Source organism: Chrysochloris asiatica, unplaced genomic scaffold (genome assembly GCF_000296735.1).
Source record: "Chrysochloris asiatica unplaced genomic scaffold, ChrAsi1.0 scaffold00050, whole genome shotgun sequence".
In the NCBI taxonomy this organism is placed as follows: domain Eukaryota; kingdom Metazoa; phylum Chordata; class Mammalia; order Afrosoricida; family Chrysochloridae; genus Chrysochloris; species Chrysochloris asiatica.
This window is the reverse complement of record NW_006408568.1, coordinates 9,940,495-9,956,761: the sequence shown is the minus strand read 5'-3', so window position 1 is coordinate 9,956,761 and position 16,267 is coordinate 9,940,495. Positions and strand designations below refer to the sequence as shown.

General features: G+C 43.1%; 1 protein-coding gene across 1 annotated transcript in view; it reads right to left on the bottom strand.

Annotated features, from left to right (window-relative positions):
- The window catches only part of CACNA1C (calcium channel, voltage-dependent, L type, alpha 1C subunit), a 779,292-nt gene that overhangs the window by 754,302 nt on the left and 8,723 nt on the right, over positions 1-16,267 (bottom strand). Inside the window, exons 3-4 of the mRNA XM_006862777.1 lie at positions 13,921-13,931; positions 11,451-11,496 (exon numbers count right to left, since the gene is read on the bottom strand). Of these exons, the coding sequence (XP_006862839.1) occupies positions 11,451-11,496; positions 13,921-13,931 (57 nt within the window). The remainder of the gene's footprint in view (positions 1-11,450; positions 11,497-13,920; positions 13,932-16,267) is intronic.

Sequence of the window (16,267 nt, the reverse complement as noted above, 5' to 3'; positions counted from 1 at the left end):
CACAACAGCAACCAGGAACCTCACGCACATCGAATCTTCCTTGTACATCTAATCTCCTTGCCAAGAAGAGCCTAGTCTCTTTGAAGGGCTCACAGGATTAAGTCAAATCCTCCTCCCCATCTCAAATTAATCTCTTGTTCTTACGGTCAACTGGGGCCATATCGTATCATTTAATCACAGCAGTGACACCCTATCACACTTACAGGCCAGGCCCACACTCAGGGGAGAAAGACTACACAGGTTATTAATCACTGGAGTCATTTTAGAGCTAGTCCTACCACAAGTGGCAATCCCACAAGCCAAGAATACCCATTTCCTGTGCCTTTTCTCATCTAGGATCTTCTCCTGCTTTCTATTCCTCTCCACAACACCACCCAAAACACTATCCCCAACTCTGCAGTTTGTACCACGAGGGGGACCAGCTTCACTTCATCAAGACTAATGGAAGACTCCTCCTATTACACTATTATGCTGTGCCCTATACGCAGAAGTTGGTAGGGCTGCAAGGGACGAGAAGGTACTGACATTCACCCTTGCCCCCTCGTGCCATCCTGTGGAAAACTCTTTCATTGGGTAGGGGAAGTGGCAGTTACCCCAGGCAGCTGGTTGTTGTGTTGCTGTTAAGTGTCATCGAGTCAGTTCCAACTCACAGCAACCCTGTATAGGGTTTCCGAGGAGCAGCTGGTGGGTTTGAACTGCTGACCTTCTGGTTTGAAGTCCAGTGCTAGTTCTACAGCGCCAGACCAGGACTCTAGGCTACAGGTAGGGTAATCCCCCACTGCCTGAGTAGTTCTTTCCCCTCGTTCTCTCTTGTTAGTCTAGCAGAGTTAAGGCACACCGCCACACAGGCCCTGCCCCTCCACTCCTTTCCCCACAACCCTGTACAACTGCTGCAACTCAACCATAACTGCATTTTGAATTGTGTACAGCCGTTCCTCAAGTCTAATGTCTACCACATGCCACCTCCCTTCTTAACATAATCAGGTCTGTCTGAAAGCTCAGGCTGTCCTGAGATATGTCTGTGTGCCTCCTGGCCCTGTTAAGACCAGGCTCACTCTGAGCAACATAAGACCTGTGTTCAGAACTGAACAAGCCTCTGCACAGATCATGTGGCCTCCTGCTTGGCATGCCCAACCGTCCTTCTTCTCCATACCTGACCCTGCTCCAAAGGACAATGGAGCAGGCCACATGTCTGCCTGTGAGTCCCAGAGCACAGAATTGAACCCCACTGTTTTCACATCATTTCTGCTGTGAGCATGAAGAAGTCTTTGCAAGTTGAAGGATAGCATGAAAGGAACTATTTAACAGATATGCACGGAGAAACAAAGAGCGCTTTGGATGAGCAATGCAGCAAGGGGCTGTGTGTGTGAGGGCTGGGGTCTGTTCACGGCCTCATACAAAGTCTACCCCGACTCCCACGGCCTCACTTTGCCTTCCAGGCTCCAGCAGCCTAATTGAGCTCCCAGAAGCAACCAGAGTATATCCACACTGCTCATCATCCAACTTGGGAAGGTCAAGAACTAAATTTGGAACTTGGCTTTTAGCTCGTTTGCATCTCAAAGTTATCTCCAAATTTGAGAGGAGGCAAAGGGAAAATTCTCACAGAGAAGCACACTACTGGAGGGGGAAATATATCAGAGACAGAATATGTCTACCTAGTTTTAATAATAGCAATATTTATCATTATCATGATGATGCCCCTAACATCCGTAGAGCATTTTATAGTTTCCAACGTACCCTGGTGGCACAGTGGTTAAAGTGCTCAGCTACTAACCAAAAACACTGATGGTTCAAATCCCCCAGCTTTGCTGTGGGAGGAAAGACATGCCAGGTCTGCATCCATATGGATTTAGAGCTTTGGAAACCCTATGGAGCAGTTCTACTATTCTTAGTCTCTACAGCAATGGATTTGGGTTGGGTTACATTTTCCTTAGCATTTCCGTACATTCTCTCATTTGAACCTTGCCATGTCTTGGTGAGACAGAAATTTTTTATTTCATGGTCAGGAAATAGGAAGTTCAGGGAAGTAAAAGCCCTGCCACTGGTCAGTGGAAGAACTGGAACTAGAACAGGAACTATGATCCTGGCTCATTGCTCTTTTACTATCCATCACACTGTCCGATCATTCAGGTCATGGCTCTAGAAAGCTTGAGTGTTTCAAACAGGGCCAGGGTTCTCAAGCCTATCTCTTGAAGCCTTAAAATGTGAAAGGTGATAGATAGCTCTCATCTGAGACCTTGGGGTGTTAAGATTTCCCACACCTGATACTCTTGGTACCCACATCAGACCAATAATGGCGAGGACTTGGTTGCAGGCCAGGTTGCCGCCAGGTACTGGCTCCAATAACCCAGTCCACAAGAAGTATCAGTCTCAGGAAGATAGGCAGCATTAAGGTCCCCTACTCTGCCACAACCAGAGGTGGTTAGCATCTACTTAGGAGGAGGCCTGGAGTTTGGTTCCTAATTTCATCTGGTATGAATCACAGGTTCCAGGGAGAATCTGGGCCTCAAAGCCAAGTCTACCTCTCAGGCAGCAGTGGATGCAAATGAACCACTCTCCTCATTCTGCTTTCCAAACAGTGCAAACTAGGAGCTCCGTGGTTGTGCCCCTCAGGCTCACCCATGTAACACAGCCAGATGAACTTTAGTCCATAACTTAATTACTGCTCTTCCTATGGTAGTCTTGGCAAAGAGACAGCCACATGTGTTACATACACTCTAGTTGAGGCCCCAAAAACGAAAGGCCACGCTCTAAGTAAGCAGAGTGCCCTCCCTTATACACTTTAGGAAGGCTGTATAGCTGAGTACTGTACTGCTTCATATCTGTGCAGCCTGGAGCAATTTAGTTTCTGTCTCAGAACCTCAGTTTTCTCATCTGTAAAATGGTTGATTATAATAATACCATAGGTCTCACGGATCTATTAAGAGAACTAAATGAGTTAATATATTTAATACATTTAGAACAATGTCTGTAACATAAGCATAGGCTATAAAAGTGCTGTTATTATTACTGCTCTGGAGTTCTGGTGTGGCACTGCTGATTAATGTGCTGGGCTGCAAGGTCGGTGGTTCAAGCTCACCAGTCGCTCCTCGGAAATCCTATACAGGGCTGCTCCAAGTCGAAACCAACTCCATCAATACTTTGGAGTCCTGGTGTGGCACTGTGGACAAATGTGCTGGACTGCAAAGCAGTTTGAACCACAAGGTTGGCGGTTCAAACTCACCAGCCACTCCTTGAAAACCCTATACAGGGTTGCTGTGGGTTGGAATTGACTCAACGGCACTTAACAACAACAATTACTATTATTAGTTGAAAGGTACTAACTAATCCAACAACTTCAACCATACAGAAACAAGTACGAAAAAGAAAATAAAGATGGGAGAGAAAAAACAACAACAAAACACAAGACTTCTGAGAGGCCAAAATTGATGCTATAAAATCCATGAATAAAAACTAATGCATTTTATTCATAAGTGAGCCCCTTAGGTCCTCCATCAGAATCTATTTACTCTTAGTCTGCACATAACTGTCATGGATTTGGTTATCTCGTTTCCAGGCCCAAAGGGGAGAAGGCACAGCAAATTAAAAGGGCTGGGACTAGGGCAGGCAGACACCCAGCAGTGGTGGTGTATGAAAAACATGCCCCTAAACCTTTTGTGATCAGAGCATCCTAGGACCATGTGGAGGTTTTTTAACTCTCCCTATGGTTTCACCGAATTATAACAGGTTCAATCATTGAAATTCCTAATGATTGCAGAGTCCCGAAAAAAAAATAAATAAAAAAAGGATGAAATATGTTCAGAATTTCTCTGTTAAGGATCCAGGGATTTGTGTTTTACATTCTACAAAGACTTTCTTCAAATATACTTAAATTAAAAGGGGTTTGGTACATGAAAGGAGACTCCGAATCTATCACATAAAATGTGAACTTATATGGAACATTTCCCCCCCAAATGAATAAAGATGGATAAAAAGGATCAAGAAGTATCTCCATGCTTAGACTTCAAAGCATCACCTTCTCTTATCCCATCACTGGTAAATGTATAGTCGACAACACCTTCCTGTCTCTCTGAAATATTTAGTGAGTAAACACAGCAGTCAAACAACTGCCCCAGGCACTCAGAGGGCTTATGACGATTAGATTAAGCTAAGTCTACCCAGGAGCCTGCCATCAAATTTGAAATGTTCCTGATGAAGCTGATGGTGTGCTCGCTTCCTGCACTGGCCTTGCATCATGTCCTATCCTGCTCCCAACTGTCCTTTTCTCCAAACAGCATCAGGTTTGAGGTCAAGAATTGTCTCCTCTTTAGGAGCCCTGGTTGCACAGTAATTGAAGAACTCAGCTGTTAACCAAAAGGCTGGTGGTTTAAACCCACCAGATGCTCTGCGGGAAAAAGATGTAGCAGTCTAATTCTATTAAGATTTACACAGGGATGGGGAACCTTTTTTCTGCCAACCTTTTTTGGATATTTATAACATCGAAATTATCAACTTAAAAATTAACCTGCTATATTTGGATGGCTAGAACTGCAGTTGCCTTGGCAGGGCCAGAGCAAATGATTTCGAGGGCCTTTTTAAAGTGTTGAAGAGCAAAGATGTCAGCTTGAGGACTAAGGTACCTGACCCAAGCCATGGTATTTTCAATAACCTCATATGGATGTGAAAGCTAGGCGGTGAATAAGGAAGATCACAGAAGAATTGATGCCTTTGAATTGTGGTGTTGGAGGAGAATACTAAAAGTGCCATGGACTGCCAAAAGAACCAATAAATCTGTTTTGGAAGAAGTGCAGCCAGAGTGCTCCTTGGAGGCCAGGATGGCTAAGCTTCATCTCTCATACTTTGGACATATTGTCAGGAGGGAACAGTCACTGGAGAAGGATGTCATGCTGGGTAAGATAGAGGGTCAGAGATAAAGAGGAAGACCCCCAATGAGATGGATCAGCCAGGTGGCATCATTGATGGCATCGAGTGTGGAGGCGGTAGTGAGGTTGGCCCAGGATTGGACATTGTTTCGTTCTGCTGTGCATGGGGTCGCTATGAGTCAGTTCCAACTTGATGGCACCTGACAACAACAACATATGGTCTGCGTGCCAAATGTTTCCCACCCTTGATTTACAGTCTTGGAAACTCTATGGGTCTGGTTCTACTCTGTCCTATAGGATCGCTAGGAGTTGGAATCAACTTGATGGCAGTGGGTATTTTATGAGATGGTTTGTGTGTTGCTACGACACAGGAAGCTATGCCACCAGTATTCAAATGCCATCATAGACAGGTTTCAACAGAGCTTCCAGAATAAGGCAAACTAGGAAGAAAGGTCCAGCAATCTACCTTCAAAATTAGCCAATAAAACTCTATGGATCACAACAGAATATTTCCCAATAAAGTGCTAGAAGATGGGGCCCCTGGGTCCTTTGTTAGGTGCCTTTGAGTCAATACTGACTCATAGTGATCTTATGCATAACAGAACAAAACACTGCCTGGTCCTATGCCAACCTCACAATCATTGTTAAGTTTCTACCTATTACTGCTGTCACTGTGCCAATCCATCTCATTGGGGGGTCTTTCTCTATTTTGCTGACCCTCCACTTTACCAAACATGATCTCCTTCTGTAAGGGATGGTCCCTCCTAATGATGCATCTGAAGTACGAGAGACGAAGTCTCACCACGCTAAGTTGTAAGGTGCTCAAAATACAAGGTGGACAACAATGAGCTTGAGAATATCAACAGTCATGAAGATAGACAGGACCAGGCAGTGTTTTGTGTGTCAAACATGGTGTTGCTATGAGTCCGAGCAGACTTTAATGGTAACTACCAACCTTTCCATACAGCAACATTTCCCAAGACATCTGGGATGGTATGGGTGGGCAAGGTATCACATTCACGCCTGGCCTAGAGCCACAGTGTTCCCACACATAGAAAGATGTTAAAAGTGTATAAATTGCTTGCATCAAATGACAATAGAATGGGAATTCCAGAACATTTCATTGTGTTCATACGGAACCTATATATAGACCAAGAGACAGTCATTCAAAAGGAACAATAGGACGCTGTGTGGTTTAAAATCAGGAAAGGTGTACATCAGGATTATCTCCTTTCACTATACTTAATCAATTGTATGCTCATCCAATAACCTAAGAAGCTGGATTATATGAAGAAGAACTCGTTATCAGGATTTGAGGAGACTCATTAACAACCTACAGTTTGCAGATGATACGATTTTGCTTTCTGAAAGTAAAGAGGACTTGAAGTATTTACTAAATAAGATCAAAGAGTACAATCTTCAGTGTGGGTTACATCTCAACACAAGGAAAACAAAAGTCTTCACATCTGGACCAATAAACATCATGATAAAAAGTATATATTGAAGCAGTCAGGGATTCATTTTACTTAAATCTACAATTTACACCCATGGAAGCAGTAGTCAAGAAATCAAACTACATATTGAATTGGCAAATCTGCTGCAAAAGACTTCTTAAAAACGTCGCTTTGAGGACAAAGGTGCACCTAACCCAAGCCATCATGGCTCCAGGAACTGATGGACTACAAATTGAAAGCTTCCAACAAACGGATGCAACACTGGAAGCACTCGATTATCTATGCCAAGAAATTTGGAAGACAGCTACCTGGCCAGCCAATTAGAAGATATCTATATTTGTGCCCATTCCAAAGAGAGGTGACCCAAGAGACTGCAAAAATCCATGAACAGTATCAATAATACCGCATGCAAGTAAAATTAAAAACATATGTGACAGTATATTAACAAGGAACTGCCAGAAATTCAAAGCAGATTCAGAAGAGGATGTGAGAAGGAAGAGGGATATCATTACTGACATCAGATGGATCTTGACTGAAAACAGAGACTACCAGAAAGATGTTTACTTGTGTTTTACTGACCATTACTAGGCTTTTGACTATATGGATCATGACAAACTATAGATAACGTTACAAAAAATAGATGTTCCAGAACACCTAATTGTGCTCATGAGGAACCTGTACATAGACCAAAAAGGCAATCATTAGAGCAAAACAAGAGAATACTGAATGGTTTAAAATCAGAAAAGGTGTGTGCCAGGGTTGTATCCTTTCACCATATTTGTTCAGTCTTCATGCTGAGGAAATAAACTGAGAAGCTGGATTATATGAAGAAGAACAAGACATCAGGATTGGAGGATGACTCATTAACAACCTGTGATATACAGATGATACAACCTTGCTTGCTGAAAGCAAAGAGGTCTTAAAATACTTACTGATAAAGATCTAAGACTACAGCATTCAGTTTGGATTGCACCTCAATATAAATCCTCACAAATGGACAACAAAAATCCTTACAAATGGACAATAAATAACATCATGAAAAATGGAGAAAAGATTGAAGTAGTCAACAATTTCATTTTGCTTGGATCCACAGTCAACACTCAGGAAAGCAGGCAGCAGTTAAGAAATCAAGCCATATTATTGCATTAGGCAAATCTGCTGCACAAGACCTCTTTAAAGTGTTACAAAGCAAAGATGTCAGTTTAAGGACCAATGTGTGCTTGAACTAAACCATGGTAATTTCAATCGTCTCATATGCATATGAGAGTTGGAGAGTGAATAGGGTAGATCGTGGAAGAATCAATGCATTTGAATTATGGAGTTAGAGAAGAATATTGAAAAGTACCATGAAATGCCAGAACAGACAAACTTGTGTTGGAGGAAGTGCAGTCAGAATGCTCCTTAGAAACCAGAATGGAAACATTTTGTCTCAAGTACTGTGGGCATGGTATCAGGACATCATGCCCTGGAAAAGGACATCATGCTTGCTTGGTAAAGTACAGGATCAGTAAAAAAACCGGGAAGCCGCACAACAAGATGAAGACACACAAAGACTGCATGGATGGATCAAACAACGATTGCGAGGATGGGGCAGTATTTCGTTCTGTTGTACACAGGATTGCTGTGAGTTGGAACTGACTCAACAACACTTAACTCAGGACAATATTGTCCCTTCATTCTTATGATGCATGTTGTTGTTGTCAAGCGCCGTTGAGTCGGTTCCAACTCATAGCAACCTTGTAAAAGGTTTCCAAGGAGTGGCTGGTGAGTTTGAACCACCGACCTTGTGGTTCAAACTGACCTTGAATCCATCTCATTAACCTGCAGTGCCACACCAGGACTCCTTATGATATATTGTTGTTGTTAAGTGCCATAGAGTTGGTTCCGACCCATAGCGACCCTGTACAGGATTTCTGCAGAGCAGCTGGTGAACTTGAACCTCCAACCTTGCAGTTAAAATGACTTTGCAGTCTAGCTCATTAACCCACAACGCACAGGGTAGATTATTTAACTTCCGTGTCCTTTTCTGTAAAATTTGTTAACAGTATTCATCTTCCGTGTAAGCTTCCATATCCTTTTCCATAAAATTTGGTAACAGTATTCATCTATAGACTTATTATGACACAAAGCACTCAGTGTAGTCTCTGGACACGGTAAAAACTAATACATGCTTTCGGTTGTTATGGTATCAAAACCTTTATGATAGTTAAGGTTTTGTGTCAGCCTGACTGAGCCAGAATTCTCAGTGGTTTACCGTGATAAGATCTAATACAATGGAACCAAAGACCTTTCCGCAAAGCCTTCCTCTAGCGCCACCAATATGAATTTGGATTTCTAGTTTCCTAAGCTGTGTGTGGGGTCCTGGTGTGGCGCTATGGGTTAATGTGCTGGACTGCAAAGTCAGTTTGAAGGGAAAAGTGGGTGGTTCAAGCTCACCAGCTATTCCTCAGAAACCCTAAACAGGTCATTATGGGTCAGAACTGCCTCAACTGCTCTTAACAACAACAATTAACTGTGTATGGTACTGTAGGATCAGCACAGGACTTTGAACCACAGGTTTGTAGATCAAACTCACCAGCTGCTTCTCTGAAACCCTATACAGGGTCATTATGAATTGGAACTGACTCGATGGCACTTAACAATAACAACAACAAACTGTGAGAAAATGAATTTCTGCTTGTTAAAGCTGTGCACTTGTGGTCTTTCTGTTTCAGAAGCTTTAGGTAACAACACAAGCATGGACAAGTCTTAAAATAAAGCAGCCTGTTTAACTGTGGTTATCCAACGTTGACCACATTCATTTCATGGTTTTTGTTTCATTTTATTTTTAATATGGCTAATACCCTGCTGTGGCACTATAGAATAAGCACTAGACCGCAAAGTCAATTTGAACCGCAAGGTTGGTGGTTCAAAGTCACCAGCTGCTACTTAGAACCCTATACAGGATCGCTATGAGTCGCAAATGACTCGATGGCACTTAACAACAACAACAACAACATCGTAGTGGGAGTCCTGGTGTGGCACTGTAGGATAAGTAATGAACTGCAAGGTCAGTTTTGAATCACAAGCTTGGTGGTTCAAGCCCACCAGTTAACTCCATGGAAACCCTATACAGTGTCACTATGAGTCAGAACCGACACAAGGGCATTTAACAACAATACCCTGATAGAGTCCTGGTGTGGTGCTATAGGATAAGTTCTGGACCACAAGGTCAGTATGAACTGCAAAGTTGGCGGTTCAAACCCACCAGCCACTTCTGGAAACTCTATACAGGGTCACTATGAGTTGGAACTGACTAGATGGCACTTAACAACCTGGTGGTGCTGTGGGTTAGTAGGCACTGGTCTTCAAATTGCAAGATCAAGAGTTCAAATCCACCAGCCACTCCAAGATTAAAAGATCAGGTTCTTGCTCTCGTAAAAATTTAAAGCCTTGGAAACGCTATAGATGGTTGCTATGAGTCAGAACCAACTTGATGGCAACAGGTTTAGTTTGGTTTGTTCTTAATACTTCTACAGAGTGTTTAACTTGAAAACATTTTCACACTTTTTGATATTTACAGCAATCCTACCTATTCCAGGGAATTAAGCCAAAAGCCCAAATTGTGGCTTCCTACAGTCCGGAGTTCCGATTATGGCTCTGCCACTGGCTTGCCAAGTTTCCTTACTTCTCTGAGATGCTGGTTCCTCATTTGAAATAAAGTCACAAAACCAGCAACCTAATAGGATTCATTCATTCAACAAATATTTATTGAGAGCCATACATGTGCCAGTTACTGTTCAAGGCACAGGGATTACAATGGTTAACAAAATGGATAAATTCTCTCCCTTCAAGAAAACAAACAGATAATATAATCTATTGTTGTATGAGTCAGAAATATTGTATGCAATGCACTGGTGCCTACCTGGTGGTCACTGAATAATGGTAATTGTTACGACTAAGCAGGTATTATAACTCTTGCTTGCCAGAAGAGGAAACACAAACAGACAGGTTAAATGAACTGAACTAAGGCCACACAGTCTAAGTCTTCTTTCCAGGTTAGCGCCTCACAACCCTGGTCCCACAAGAGAATAAACCTGTGGAGCTTCTAGACATATCCTCGCTCACACCCCACTTAGACCATTCAGGCTTGGCCTTACTGAGTAGAACCACTTTCTCAATGTGCTGTGTCAAGCTAATTATTCTCTCATTTAAAAACAATCTCTACACTGCTGCCTCCCATACCTCCGCTCTCCCTCTAACTACACAACGCAAGACAGCATTAGTATATAAAATGTAGAAGCTATGTGACTTGTTACTTGCAGTATCTATTAGTGTATTTCATAACCCCGTATTTCCGCTAAGTGTGCATGTCTGGAACATTAGCATAATACATATGAGATAGCAATAATCTCATTTTGTTATGATCGTTGTTGATGAACGAAAATCCCATCAAAAAAGACTTCACGCTCTTAAGCAAACCTGGTGATGAAAGAAATCACAGCTCTCTACAAGATTAGGGAAACCCAAACTGGCAGGTGTACTCACTTCCCAAGTAGGAGGCCTGACTTGGAGCCACCAGATCCTCTCAGAGCTTGATGGGCAGCGTTCAGATTCATCTTGGGGCTACGTCAACACAGGATCCCACATGGAGCTGCTGTAGTTCAGCACAGTCCAGGAATGGAGGAGCCTCAGACACCCCAGCTTCCTGAGTTCTGACTGGGAAGGGATATGGGGTTGATCCAGGCACCCATAAAAAATATGTGGCAACAGGGCATGGATTCCCCACAGCCACCTAGCCCTCTCCCTTTGGGGTCCTTCTTTCATCAATAATACATGCTTATTTCCTTCTTTATGTAATCAGAAAATAAAGGACATTAAGAATAGTCGTAGGAGAATTCTACTGCACACAAGAGACCTTGGTTCAATCCCCAGCCAATATATCTCATGCGTAGCCATCTATCAGTGGGGACTTGTGTGCTGCTTGCGTAGTGTTTACACGTTGGGTTGCTAACCACAAGGTTAGCCAGCTGCTTAGTGGAAGAAAGAAAAGGCTTTCTGCTCCGGAAAGATTTATAGCCTTGGGAACACAATACAGGGTCACTATGAGTTGGCACTGACTCAATGGCACACCATCACCACCACCATGATGAACAAGTTTCAGCAGAACTTCCAGACTAAGACAGACTAAGAAAAAAGATCTGGAGATTTACTTCCCAAAACCAGCTAAAGAATGGTGTAAATAACAATGGTATGATATGCAACTGATCACAGGGATGGCGTAAGACTGGGGAACATCTCGTTCCATTGTGCATGATGGGCCATGAGTCAGGGAGGGAGGAAAAGGAGCTAACAATAACAACATACACAAAGATACATCAATCTTGATGGATTTGAGTTGCCAGAAAACAGCTTTTTGGATCTCCTTTCTCACCCTTCTGAAGCCTGCCATGCCATTGATCCTGAATTACCCCCAGGACCAGCTGAGGGCAGTGACTTTCAGCCTGTGGTTTTGAGTTCTAGAGGACAAAGTACATTCAACTGTGCCAAGCATTGTTCTAAGCATTCAACATTACATTAATCCATTTGATTCTCTGAACCACTCTATGGTGCAACTCTTATTATTACTTCAAGTTTATAACAATGCATAGAAAAAAACTTGACCTCCCAACCCTTTCCAAGTTTAGCTAAAGCCCTGTAACTTAAAGAAGCTCCTTCTGACAGCCCCACTCCCCTTGAATTCTCTATTCTCACAGAGAAAAAAAAGAAAGAAAGAAAAAAAGCTCTGCTCCAAGACTAGTCCTTTTCTGGCATCTTCCCCTCCCCTCTCCATCTCTGCTTAAAGCCTGGCTCTTGCTTCAAAAAGTACACATCACTGTTTTCTGTACAAGGTCAAACGCCAAATATATTCTCTTAATATTTCAACTCAAGGCAAGTGTTTGTGGGCCTCAGGATTTGAAGAGAACTGGGAGTTTTCCACACACAATGAACTCTCTCTGCTTGCAAAGGTGGGTCAACAGACATCACATAATTTACGTACTAGGGAACAGCTACTGGTGGATATAGCGTATTATAGACAACACATTGCATAATAAAGAAAGAAACGCCGTGTCATGGGTGAGTCCAGGCTTCGTTATGCATCACTAGCACAAGGGAAAGATAGCAAAGATGATGGATTCTGGGGCAGAAACACATGTTAGATGGAGCGCAAAACAAGCACTTTTATTTCAATAACGAGAGAAAGATTTTGAAAATCTATTCTGGAATGCTTTTCATCGCTTGGAAAGAAAAGAACGTAAGGTGCTAGAAAAATAAATAGGAATTATATTAAACAGGTAGGAGAAAGGCAAGGGCCTGTGAAGGAATGGATAGAAGCCGACGAGTTTGAGAGAGAAACTGCCAGCAGGAGCAGGCACAGATGTGGATTTGCAAGTGTGTGTGAAAAGAAGAATCATTTCTAATTCTGTGACAGTGTGAGGCTGCTTTGCTAAATAGATTATTCTTGAACCCAATAGAGTGGGAAACCTCTCGGCAGTTGATATGTCTCATCTTTCTGTTTGGATCCTAGAGAGAGTGCTTGTGGGTAGACAGAAACCGACTGCGACGAGATACAGCTGAAGGAGGATCCACGCACACATTGGTGAACTCCACAATCACCCCATCAGAATCACCAGGGGAGTCTGCTAAACATGAAGCCTCCTAGAGCCCCCTCCAGACTCACAGAATAGGAATCTTTGCAGGGAGGGCCTGGGAATCTGCATGTAGCCATCTCTCCCTATGAGTTCCATGTCACTGAGGCTGAGGACCTCAGTTGCAGGTGGACCATCATCTCTCCTTTGCTACCAGGGCTCTGAAATAAGTTTAAAAAAAAAAAAAAAAAACTATGAAAATAATGTAATTCTCAAACTTCATTTTGTTGTTGCTGTTGTTAAGTGCCATCAAGTCAGTAATGACCCACAGCGACCCTGTATAGGATTTTCAAGGAGCAGCTGGTGGATTTGAACCCCCAACCTTGCAGTTGGGGAGCCAAGTCTGGCATGACAAGGGAACTGTTTCCATCACTGAACCTTAAAAATTGTCATGTGGCTGTTGTTACGTAATGCCAAGTCAGTTTCAACTGATACCACCAACCCTGTATTGGGTTTCCGAGGAGCGACTGGTGGGTTTGAATTGCCGACCTTATGGTTAGCAGCCCAGTGTTTATCCTATACAGTGCCACACTAGGACATCAAAATTTTCATTCTAGACCTATTATTTCAGGGTCCCAGGTCAAGTAAAACTGCAGATGTGGATCAGCATCCCCTCACAGGCTCTTCTCACAGGCAGGCCCATCTCCTTGCTAGCAGCTTTAGTGTGCCAGGAGTACAAGTTTTCGAATTACCAAGTTCCTCTCTTGTGTGTGTGTGTTTAACTCTCTCTTTCTTCCTTTAGCTTCTAAGACTTCATACACTTGCTCTAATTCCTCTTCTGCCACTCAGGTCAAACCTGCCTGGTATTCTTTATTGGTCTCTTGTCCTCCACTTGCTCCATAAATGTTGGATACCTCCAGAGTGCCAACTTTTCTCCCCGTGTATCCTGGCCCTGATGCTGTGGTCCATGCCTATAGCTTCTTCTTCTACCTATACTCCAGTTGTTTCTGAGGATCTCTCTTCTGCAGGACATCTCCACCTGCAAGCTTCACAGGCTTCTCACCCAATAATCCCAGGTGTGCTCATCACTCCCTTCCCCTGAAATGTGACCCTTTTCATGAAGTCCTTCTTGCTCTAGTACTTAGCTACACACATCACCATCCTGAGAGTCAGCTCTCCTTTTCATCACCAATATCCAAATGACCACAAGTCCTAGCAAGTTTACCTCTTAAACCAGGATGGTGAACCTTTTTAATTCTGTCAAAATTTATAACATTATTCGCTGGCCATACAAATTATCAACTAAAAAATTAGCCTGCTATATTTGGTCAAATATTTAATTAATTCGGCCCTAATGTGATAGCCTATATGGAGTCTTTATGAGTCGGGACTGACTTAGCGGTTGCCTTTGCAGAGCCAGACCTAATGATTTTGCAGGCCTTATACAGCACTCGGGCTGGACATTCCCCAGCCCTATCCTAAACCTATCACCCCCTCTACATCTCTATTGTCAGTACATCTGACTTTCTGCAAAATTTCCTTTTCACCTCACAGTGAGGTCTCCGCCCAAGTTATCTTCCCCGTGTTATAAAAGCATTCTTCCTAGAATATGCATATGGACCTAGTATTTACCTGCTCTTAAAAACTTCATGGTCAAATGTTGATGTGGGGCAGGAAGCCTCCACTATATGGTATTCTTCATCCACCTGTAACCAGCATCCCTTTCTCAAATCATAATGAGCACAACTATCATTGTTGTTGTTGTTCAATGCTGTCAAGGGTTTCCAAGGAGTGGCTGGTGGGTTTGAACCACTGACCTTGAGGTCCAGTGCATTAACCTGAAGCATCACACCAGGAGCAGGGCCATATGGCTTTGGTATGTCTCAGCCTGAAATGTCTCAGTGGGCCTGGAAATCACCTCCTTATTAGAAGATGCAACTCCAATATGTCTTTCCATGTGAAGCTTTCAATGACACTCACTCTCTCCACCCTAACTTCTTGTAAGATCTTCTACTATGTGTAACCATCTGCTTCCATATGTGTATCTTTCCTATGAGACACAGGATCAGACCCTCGCAGTATCCCAAACATAGTGCTCAGCTCACATGTGAATACTGACCAAATGACTGAGCAAGCATAAGATGGATGAGAAGAACTAGAGGGAGAATATCAGGAAGAAAGCAATTATAACAGCCCAGGCAAAAGGCTACAAGGGCCTGGATTAGGATGATGAAGATGACGATGCCAACAGCAATACTAGCACAGCCCTTCCTACAGCACTCTTCTAAAAGCTATACATATCTTGACTCATTGAACCTTCAAAGCAACTCTGAGATAGATATTGTTATAACTGTTATTCCCATTTTATAAATGAAGAAACTAAGGAACAGAGAGCTTAAACAAGTGACTCTGAGAATAGAATGGAGGTGAAATGTGCTATGCTCATTGCCAATGAAAGTCTCTATGTCTTGATGCCTCCTCAGATGAGCACAGTCAGGGGAAGAAGGTGTTCAAGGTGACCCTGCAAGACAGCCAGAATGACATTGTCACTGACCAACCCAAGGGCAAACAAGAGGAGCAGCATTGGTGTAGGACTACTTTTGTTTTCCCTGAGGGCACAGTTATGTGATGAGAGAGAGAAAAAATGAGTTCTATTCGAGGCATGTTTGTTGGAAGTATTTGCAAGACATCTGGCACACACCCCTATAAGTGTGTGCCAAGGCAGTGCTTGGCACTTCCTGGTAGTTGTCCGCCTTGCCCTTGCCCAGAACCCTCTAAGATGAACCATCTCCATTTACAGATGAGGAAGCTGAAGTATAGAAAGGCAAAATGACTATAGATTAAGATTAGAACTACAAAGTAGTGGAGCCAGGATGTGAACTCAGATCTGCTTGATACAAATTTTGTCTAAGAGGCCAGTAGTTCCCAAATGACTGATGCTTAACACCCCTACCCCAGGAGGACTTTTAAGACACTCATTCCTAGGCCGTGCCCCAGGATTACTGAATCGGCTTCACCAGGGCTCTGGAGTCTGTATGGTTTAAGCTCTCCAGGTGATCAAGCAGGTAACAGGAGTTGCTACACTGGTCAACGGGGTCTCTCTATAGATTCAGGAAATACTGGTCTGGGGTCCTGGAAAGGAGCTCATAGCCAAAGAGGTAAACTGGGAACTATTTATCTGAGAAGAAAACCTGAAATCATGAAAGTAGATGTATTGACCAAGGAGAAAGTAGAGAAAAAGAAGATATGAGGGCTCTGGACAGAGTGCTGGTAGTTCCTGGAGAGGCAGGAAGAGAAGCCAGAAGCAGTAGAAAAGCAAGGGTAAGAAAGAGAGGAGGAGAAT